Here is a 10,389-nt window from a genome sequence, read left to right on the forward strand (position 1 = left end):
TTCAGTTGTATTTGATTTGAATCGTGCCAGTATGAAAGAGAGATGAAGCACTCGTTCGCTTTCTTCTCTAGATCTTTTAAAGAGCTGCCACAGAAAAACAGGCTAGTATCGTCTGCATACATGACTATAGAGGAAGCTACTGGCACATGGACGATGCCATTTGTGTAAATAATAAAAAATAGGGGGCCCAGTATAGAAGCCTGCGGCACACCTAGTTTTACTGGCTTTAACTGCGATTTATACCCATGAACATATGTATACTGTAACCTGTCTGTTAAATAGCTACGTACTAACTCTAGGGCAACACCTCGAATGCCATAGTATGGTAATTTTTTAAACAGAATATCGTGCTTAACCGAATCGAATGCCTTTCGAAAGTCTAAAAATATTCCCAGGGTGAACTCCTTGCGGTCTATATTTTTAGCAATTTGTTCTTTAATGCCAAGTAAAGCCATTTCTGTAGATTTCCTTTCACGAAAACCGAATTGCTCACTGACAAGTAATTCATGATCATCAAAAAACTTCGTTATCCTCGTTTTTATTACGTTTTCTAACACCTTCGAAAATAAGGGCAACACCGATATCGGTCGGTAATTATTAAAATCATTGATAGGGCCTCCCTTATGTAAAACTGCCACCCTAGCAGTTTTCATAGCAGCTGGGAAAATGCCTGTTAGTAGCGCTCTGTTACAAATATGTTGTAAAGGTGATGAAAGGAAGTTTGCAACAAAGTTATTGGAATAGCTTTAATATCATCGTTACCAGCAGCAGTATTTTTGTTTAGCCCCATAAGAAAAGAATAGATCTCCAGTTCACTACATGGAGATAGAAACAGAGAATTCGTACAAGAGGAAGCTATGTATCTTTCAACGTTTAATTGATTGGTGGAAGACGAATATGTACCTGAAGATAAAAAATATGAATTAAATTTATTTGACAAAGCCTCTTTACTGTATGAGACACCATCAGTCACCAGCGTACTCGGGATGCTATTCTGTTCTTGACCAATTAGAGAACGTGTTCCAGACTTTTTTGGGTTCATCGGAAATAGCAATGAATCTGTTTTTATAATATTCAGCCCGAGCTTTCTTGAGATCACACTTTAACTGTTTCTCACTTTCTTGTATTCGTTAAGAAGCGCTAAATCTTTTATATTAATAAACTGATGGTACATGCTATCTCGGGCTTTAATTCTCTGATGTAACTCTTTTGTTACCCATGGTTTTCTACGTTTTTCTGTGTATTTTTGCATAACGCTTAGGGAAAGCTTCCTCATAGCAACGCTTCACCTCTTGCAGAAATATGTCGTATGAGATGCTTGGGTTTTCTTCCCTGAGAACATTCGACCAATCGACAAGCTCGATCATCGAGAGAAAGGCAGAGAGAGAGACGTTTCATTGAAGCTACGATAGGGAACAGGAGTAGTACGAGTGCGATGCATTTTGTTTTTTTTTTGTTTTTTTTTGTGACAGGAAAGGTGCAGAAAATGAGCAAGTGGTCACTCAAATCGCTCGCGAAAATGCCAGAAATAAAATCACTTTTATCAAAACTAGTCACACGCAAATCAATCAGAGTTTCACTTAATCCTGTTATTCTTGTTGGCAAATATATAACATTCGCGCAGGAGAATGATTCCACTAAGTTTAATAATTGATCAGATTGTGGAGTGTTTCTTAACATATCAATGTTAAAATCACCAACAATGTTAAATCACCAAGTATTTAAATTGACAACTACAACGTATTTGATAGGAACGGGAGCTTCTTTTCGAAGTGCTGTTGTGTCATCCAGAAAATGCGTTTCGCTCATTACGCAAAGGATATAGGCAGAGGCACACTCGCCGCGACAGTCAAGCGGCGGCACCCGCCGCTGTGTATATCGTCTGCAGAGTTCTAGTCGCTGGCGTACTCTCGTCTTTAAATTATTACGTCTGTATTAAGACAGGGAACTAGTAGCATCTAATTAATAACTAGATTTGGGATAATAATGTGAAAGTTGGTGACGCTTTCTGTCTAGTATTTAGAAGGCGAGCAGAGGAATGTGAAACCCTAAACACAACATGGCGGCTCGTTGGCGATGTGGTGAGCGTGCCGAAGGACCCACTGAATGAACACGGCTGCAAGCAACAGAGCAAATTGCATAGAAGTGATAACTCGCGTCTTTCTGGTAAAGGCTGGGACTGCAACTTGTACTGTAGTTTACGACACTCATATACGAAGTATTCACTGAGCTCGACCCCCCAGGAGGCGACAGCGAGTGCCTAAATCCGGCCACCATCGCTGTGTTCGCTCCCATGACATTCTGATCTCATGCGCAAAGACGAGAAAAGATATCAACGCAACACGCGCGGCCAAGCACCTTGTTTGCAGTCCTATATATATACGATGACGACTGCGCGGAAGATCACGGGTATAGCGACTGTTGTGCTAACGCCCCTTGCGGATGACGTCACGTGAATGCTTCCTAAAGCATATAGGCAAGAAGAAATCGCTTACTTCCGTCAGATAACACGCAGTAAACAAAGGCACATCTAAAGAAACGGAGTTTGCAGCATTCAGGACAATGTGGGGTAGGCTGCGGTGTATTTGCACGAGCTGCGTTTTCCCTCCTATAAATGCACTCATGGCGCTTGCACAAACTCAAGCGTTAAAGCACGGAAAAGAAGAGAGTGATCGCAAAGAAGGCGCCTTCGCAAATTTCAATCAAACTTCAATTGCAGGCTGCACGATTCGCAGGGAGGCGAATACGAGTATAGGAGTACGGCGAGATATACGGTACCGTGGCGGTGTATGGATATGTGGCTACAACGATCTTCTCGGCGGCACGCCATGGTTTCTCGAAGAAATTGCTTCGCAACAGAGAAGGTCGCAGCTTTCGTGACTATATATACATGGCTATGACAGCAACATGTCCGGCAGCACACTCACTCCTTCGAAGTTCGTGCGCGGAGCACTGGCGGGGCTCGTTGTTATCAGCAGCTTGGGTATCATAGAGAAGTGCAGAGTCCCGAGCTTCAAGCAGCGAACCCTGTAAGCGTGTTCCTCTCCGAGAACAACAACGGTTCCCTTTCGATTTGTCCTATAGGTAACACGCTATTTCTTTTCTCGGGCTCTTCTTTATACAATATCTTGCTATGCCACCGATGGTCGACCAGCATTGAAATACTTACAGACGAAGTTTTGCTGTAAGTGGTTACGTTTCGAATGAAAGTATGCACGATCGACTGTCGGTGAACAACTGTTTGATGTAGCCTGGTGAGGACTACGTACATGGCTGAGAGTAGAGAGAATGATTTTTAGCCGTATTTGTAACGAAATTTCCGTGCTCCGTGCAGTGCAGTGAAATTTGGTTCGCATTATCACAGAAGCCTTGACTACTGATGGGTAGCCTTTTCTGAATATCTTTAAATACATTGAGCCATTTCACTATGTAAAGGTGGATGATCAGCGAAAGTATTTAGCACACGACAAAGAGGCATTGCCGATCCCACACCCTGCAACTGAATCTCGCATTTATGTACAGAAAGTCCCTCTTGAACTTCGCGTATGCTCTTTGTTTTCCATTTGAGCAGTATGGCACATGCGCCTTTTTCTGCACAAACCACCCGACCTGCCTAGAATACCATTCCCAGCGGGAAGCCGCTCTTTACGCGCACAGCCCTTGACGACCAGTTAATAATAATATCCGGGGTCTAACGTCCCAAAACCACGATATGATTACGAGAGACGTCGTAGTGAAGGGCTCCGGAAATATCGACCACCTGGGGTTCTTTAACGTGCACACAAATATAAGTCCACGGGCCTCAAACATTTTCGCCTCCATTGAAAATGCAGCCGCTGCGGCCGGGATTCGATCCCGCAACCTTCGGGTCAGCAGTCCAGCGCCTTAACCACTAGACCACCGTGGCGGTGTGGACGACCAGTTAAGACTGATTGACCGGGCGAGCCGGATTGCAGCAAATAAAGTTTTCTACTACTCGCGTTTCGCGGCATGCATCGTCTTATCTGGCTTAACGCATGCGCTTCGCTTTTCGTGCAATATCTTAATAGGGGTTTGCCATCCATACGTTCTTGTTGACGCACAGCAAAAAAGGCACGAAGTGTTGCAGGCCCCTTTAAGAGCCAGCACGCAACATCTAACACTGCAATGTGCCATGCAGCAGTTCATTTTTCGCTGCCATGCATGTGGCGTTTAAAAAGCACTCGGTGCGGACCATCGCATCTAGATCACAAAAGGGTGACCGCATACGGTCGAGGTGCGTGCTTCCAGACGCAGCTCCAGGAGCACTTTTGTAACAAGGCCCTCGAAAGTGTATACGAGGAGTAAGCCATGTATCGATGCCAAGCACTCTCGCTTGTCGGCTGTCAGTTCAAAATTCCGGAATGCCACTCTACACAGCACAATAATCAGTGGTGAAGTCGCAGCAAGCATGCCGTGCATGCCAAAGCGCTAACGAAGTGCTGTCACAGCAGGGTCAATAATTCGGAACTGCTGCAAGACAGGAATTGCGCGTGAGCGCAAGAGCTTGGAGGTCACACTGCGCAGACATACCGGAGTGATCAGTACGACTTTTCCGATACTAATGCGAATATTATGCGTTCTTTGTGTGAAATAATGATACGACACTGCTCGAGTTGAATCAGAAGGCGTAATATCGAAGTAACCAGTTTTGATTAAGTTCATTAACGTTCAATACTGTCTGCTGTTATGTGATTGCTAGACAAAGGGTGGTGTTCTTTGTCGTTGTCGAGAAGGTGTGGTCCGGGCCAGTGCGCTGGATGTTAGCTGGGGCGAGTGGCCGCTAAGGAGTAGGCCCGCTGTTTCCTGTAATCGTAGTGAGTGAGCGGCTGGTGGAACCAGTCCAGGTCACTGGGCAGGTGGTAGCGCATGACGGTGGTGATGAGCATGATGGGCCGCGCGCGTCCGGAGGGGTTTCCTGGCAAGGTCATCTCTCGCACGCTATTCGGGATGTACGTGGGGCCGGTGTAGATTTCCATCGTCTTCGGGCACTGGACCACTCCCTGGATCAGGATCACGTCCAACACAGCCTCGTCCAATGTGAAGTCGATGGCGTAGTACAGGTTGGGCATGATCCCGTTCTCCAGGAACCGCTTCAGCTTGTCGTGTGTCCATTCCTGCATGTTTGTAGCCCGTAGATGTTACGAACACGTCTCTTTGCAAGCACATTGTCTCAAGCGGGAAAAATATTCCAGAATCCCCTTCCGGAGTTCTTTAAAGGGGCATTAAAAGCAAATAACGATTTATGTCAGAGTGAAAGGTGAATGTTTGAGAACGCCTAAAACGTCACTATTATCAACAGCAGTGCTCTACTAATCGCGAAATTAAGGTAAATCTAGGGCACGATATGCGCCACCAGTGGAACATTTTGGAATGAGCCCGATGACGTCAGGAGTCCCGAATACAGTTAATCACTAGTACTCGAATTACTTAAAATGAAAAAATAACATTGTTTCTTTCATGGAAAAAAGAACTTGGCGTTACCAAGGAGAACGGGGCGGGTGGTTTAAAAGATCCGTTTTCGCCGGGCTCCTCTCCGATCGCGCGGTCGCGTCTGAGTGGTAGTTTCGTTATCACGTACTGTTGCGTGTGCTTTGCACGCAAGCTCATGAAAGTCGCTCTAACGGAAAGTTCGACAAAATGCCGCGTCCTTGTTATGTTTCGGGATGCCTGAATGGTGAACGCCGCTTGGGCAGCAACAGCTGCAGCAAAGAAACCGACGTGACTTTTCAATGGGTGCCGCAAATAAACCCACGCCGAAGCGGCAGAGTGCCGTGTGTCTGCGACAGTGTGCCAAACAACCAAGAAATCTGCGTGTGTGCTCGCTGCACTTTCGTGCAGAGGATTACGAGATCAACAGCAACTTGGTCAAGGCTTGCAATGTGCCCGTCAGAGCAGAAACCGCAGCGTCGGCTGCCGGGCATTAAGAGCGGGCAACGTTGGGCAAGACAAACGCTACGTCAGGAGGCAGGAGGCCTTTCAGGCGGGCGACTGCACTAACGCTGTGCGGACGTCACTTCCTTACAAAACAAGCATTTCCTTGGCACGAAACAAGCAGTACGAGGTTTCTGGAACGTTATTTCAGCAATAAGCGTCGACTTAACATTTGCCTTTAGTGTCCCTTTAGGTGACGCTAAGCGTGGAGTTCTATTCTGATTAACTTTATGGTTGAAGTATTTGCGGTAACGTTGTCGCCGGGCGGTAGAGACATGGCGTCTTTCGTCATCTTTCTAGCGTTCGCCAGCGTCTCGAACGGCCTAACAAAAGGCACAACTCGCGATCACCCGAAGGCGTCTTTGGCATTTAGTTATCGCAAAGCCAGAATTTTCCTGATGAGTATAATGTGATGTGGGCCTTACGTGTTGTCCTAGATAGGAAATTTGTCATTCTTAACGCAAGCTGTAATTTCTGATGTAATTTAGCTACATTTTAGGAAATTCTAGAAGAGTAATTAGTAACGTAATTTAATTGCATTTAATAGTAACTTTGTCATCTCTGATTATTTCACATAGTCTACACGATTGCTACAATCCTGAATCTGCGTTTGTTTCTATAAGCAACGCAAGACGACCTAACCTCTTTTTCATCCGCAATATGGCGCCAGGGTTTGACGTCAGACAAAAGCATGTTTAATGTATAGCGTATATGCAAAGTGTTCAACGGACATAATGCGCTAGATCGGCAAAGCAGGGTTCTCGATCCAGTCATGCTATTAACAGACGAAGACGCTTATCTAAAGTAGAATTGACGTTTCTGATACAGCTGCTACAAGGTTAAATAAATAATGATTGATTATGCTGGATACTCAACCAGCCCCATTTAGACCGGCAATGTGTCCAGGCATATACGAAAGAAAATATTTCCTTCCGTGAAATTTGAAAGAATTTACAGGGTGACTGCGAATTTTTAAAGGTTATCTCGCTGCCCGCTTACCTGGTACCGTTTCTGGTTGACGAGGACTGCCAGGCCCACACGGATGGCGACGCTGAACCACATACGGTACACGAGGCTAGGTGCTTCAGGGTTCTGCTCCACCAGCAGCGTCATCTCTTCCATGGGAATGCAGCACATTTCGACGTCCGTCTCGCAGACGCACTGGCACACCGAAGGCGTGGCCGTCAGGAAGCCGAGGAGCCCGAGCGTGTCCGGAGCCACCAAATAGTCCTGGAAGGCGCCCTCGCAGAAGTAGAAGTGCGTAGAATCCGAGTTGGCCAGGTGCACCGGGTTCGCCCAAGGTTCCTCGTTGCACCCGCTGACACGGACAATGCCCGAGCATATGATGAAGACGCAGTCGTGCATGTTGTTCTTTTCCACGAGGAGCTCGCCTTCCTTCAGGTACTGGTAGAAGGACTTCAGCAGTCTGGGTACTACGTCGTGCGTGAGCCAGGGAACGCTGAGCATCGTGTTAAACGCGGCGTTCCCCACGACGACGTTGGTGGGCATGCCGTCGGCGCGCTGAATCATCCAGGAGAGGTTGCCGAAAAGCAGGCCGAATTGCTTGTCGTCCAGCAGACCGCCTTCGTGCAGCTCTTTCAGGCCGTCGAGCGCTTTATTGAGGATCCTCCGCGCTGCCTGACGGGTCTTCGTGGCGACCTCGATGTTAGGGTACCTCTGTTGTATGTCGACAACGTTCTTGAGCGTCTGAAGCTTGTTGTAGCCGCTGTTCTCGCGTATGGCTACGGCCAGGTTCGGCTGAGTGACGAAGCGGAACACTTTTGCCATGGCTTCATCCTCCGCCGTGATGTACGCCCAGCTCAAGTCGTACGCGTAGAACAGCTTCCGGTTGAGGATGCCGTCAAGCAGGTCCCAAACCCACACAAACAGCACCACGCGCTTCTGCAGGGTCTTGACGATGCGGCACGAGACGAGCGTAATGAAGCTGACCTGTAGGATAATGGGGTACACGTTTCCCGGCTTTTCACTCTGCACAGAAGCCATGCTAATGAGCACGAACTCGGCGACCACGAGAAAGTACATTATGACGTCCAGCTGCTTCCAGACGTCTTTCCCTACGCGAAGCATGCCCACATTGTACACGAGCAGCACCATCTCGAGCGAGTAGAGCAGGACATAGATGCCCTGCACAGAGGTGACAACGGAGAGAAGCAGTTCATGCTGCGCTGGTTCGGTGCCCTTCTGGAACATGAACAGAGCCAGGCCGCTCAGCAGAAGCACGAAACCAAGCGCCTCGAAGCCGACGAGCACGTGGTACCAGCCTTCCTTTAGCATCGACGAAAGCATGGTCACGTTCTCTATGTCTTCCTCTTCTTCGTCGGTACGAGAACGACTGGACCTGGTGTGACGTTTTTCAATGGCCTCATTACCGGCAAAACGCTGCACGAGATCCTTCAGTCGGTAGATCCATTCGGGGACTGTTATGAAGGGTCTCATCATGGCGTAGTCGAGATAGCCCTCCTTTTCCATCGGATACTGTAGGGCAGCCAGAATGGTGGCTTTTGTCTTGTTGTGGATCATACCATCTTCGTACTGCTTGTTGTAGCATACCTTTTGCAGCCTCAAGATGCAACCACTCGCTTTCTTCGCGGCAGCATTTCGGTATACGCGCGCGGGAATGTAGGAGTCTGTCTGCTCAACGCGCTCTTCGTCTTCAACGCCAGCATATGGGTTGTCGATATAGGTGTGCATTTGGACCCACTTCCAGTCGGCTCCCGAAAACTTCTTGTCACGACGCTGGAAGTTCGTCGAGGCGCGAGCCGTGTTGCGAAGCGCCATTATCACCATGTTCATGTTAGCCCTTTCTACGTCCGATAGCGTCAGCAAGCCTAGCATTGACATAAGCTTCGGAAGCGTGGTGGTGTTGAGCAATTGGACGAGGAACAAAGTGCCCATGCGTATGAACTGTTCCTTGAGTGCGAACGCGAGGTTTATGGTGGGGAAAGCCCTGGTGAGATCAAGCCCGATCATGATGGCGCCCTTGAAGTTCGCCCACGCCACGATAAGACATTGCTGCCAGCTCAGGTCGTACCCGACAGATGCCAGCAGAGGATAGAGCACGATAGTGGTAACAAAGCGTACCCCAATCTTCGCCACGTACGCGTTAATAGGGCTCATTATCTCGTGCCAGCCAAGGTGCTGACGCGTGTCACGGCCGATTCGGTACGCCGAGAGGAAGACGATGACGACGTTGTAGCCATACCTCACGAGCATCCAGAACTTTCTCAGCACGACTGGGTTGTGCACGGTAGCCGCCGAGTGTGCGCTGGCAGTAAGCCCCATCGAGACGATAGTGGTAATACCTGCGCCGTACAGGAACTTCTCGGCAAACGCCCACGTGGCGATCACGCTGGTGACATTGACGATGAAAGAGACGGGCAAGTCTTGCGACAGCGCAATCGTGGCCATAGCCAGTACGCGACCGAAGACTTTGCCAAAGATTGGTCCCACGAACAGTGTGCATACCACCGTGTTAAAAAAGGAGTAGATGGTGAGCTTACCAGGAAAAGTGCTGAACCGGTAAGCCATCCACAGGCAAGTGACACCGACCAAAGGCTCCCCCATAATGATTGTCTCTAGAATGTGCGAGCGAGCGGACGAGAGCACGTCCAAGTCTGACACGAACATGGGTTCGGCGCAGCAGGTGAGCAGGCTGATGAGCACGGTCTCCGCCAGGTTCTGCTGCTCGGCGTCGCGGGTGCCCGACATGTACAGCATGAATAGCATGGTGCTGAACGCGAGACCGCCGCACCCCAGCAGCACGCACTGCCAGAAGCACTGCTTGAACAGATGGTGGCGCAGGTTGAAGGCGGACGTGAACATGAGCACGGGAAGGTAGAGGAACAGAAGCTCCCGAATCTGCGCGTCTGTGACCGGAAGCAGCTTCTCCTTGAGGTCGTAGGTGCTCACCATTCGACCGGCGACAAAGCCGATCGCCACGACGACGGCCACGACCGGAATGTTGACGATGCGCCGAAGAGCACGGACGAAACCGGCCACGATGGCCACCACCAGGAGTATGACGACTCCCAATTGACGGTCGCGGAGGCTGTAGTCTCCTCGCACGTCTTCGCCGATCAGAGAGTTCATCTCGAACGATTCGTTTCTCGGGGCTTCACAGAGAACAGAGCCAGGATGCTTGCTCGTGCTAGCTTGCGCAGCTCGCGTGTTCTCGGGACAATCAAGGAAGCACGCGACATTTTCTTCGTCGCTTTCGCTCATAGCACTGCCCACCGTGCTAAACTCAAAATTAATGAAGCGGAGAGTTTTGTTTGTTTTATTTTGTCCCCTAGAGAAAAATGGCTCATACCCACGAGGCGGATTGGCCACACTGTCGAGTATAAAGGGAAATTGGGGAAAAACATTAAATAAGCAATAATAAGCTGATAGTCACACCTTGTTCGGCATCCCTTCTCT

At 48.7% G+C, this 10,389-nt stretch overlaps 1 protein-coding gene across 1 annotated transcript; it reads right to left on the minus strand.

Annotated features, from left to right (window-relative positions):
- Positions 1-4,709: 4,709 nt before the first annotated feature.
- On the minus strand, positions 4,710-10,062 carry LOC119381665 (sodium/hydrogen exchanger 10). The gene is made up of 2 exons (XM_037649438.2): positions 6,952-10,062; positions 4,710-5,135 (listed from the first exon to the last, which is right to left on the minus strand). The coding sequence occupies exons 1-2, from the start codon at positions 10,060-10,062 to the stop codon at positions 4,782-4,784; spliced, it is 3,465 nt and encodes a 1,154-aa protein (XP_037505366.1). The 3' UTR covers positions 4,710-4,781.
- Positions 10,063-10,389: the final 327 nt, after the last annotated feature.

The sequence above is a fragment of the Rhipicephalus sanguineus genome, chromosome 2, assembly GCF_013339695.2.
Source record: "Rhipicephalus sanguineus isolate Rsan-2018 chromosome 2, BIME_Rsan_1.4, whole genome shotgun sequence".
NCBI classification, from domain to species: Eukaryota; Metazoa; Arthropoda; class Arachnida; order Ixodida; family Ixodidae; genus Rhipicephalus; species Rhipicephalus sanguineus.

What these genes read in the sequence shown, in the direction of transcription:
- LOC119381665 (XM_037649438.2), bottom strand. Translation starts at nt 10,062, where the DNA reads ATGAACTCTCTGATCGGCGAAGACGTGCGAGGAGACTACAGCCTCCGC. An exon ending in TCAACCAGAAACGGTACCAG is followed by an intron (nt 5,136 to 6,951) that starts GTAAGCGGGCAG and finishes ACAAACATGCAG; the next exon opens with GAATGGACACACGACAAGCT.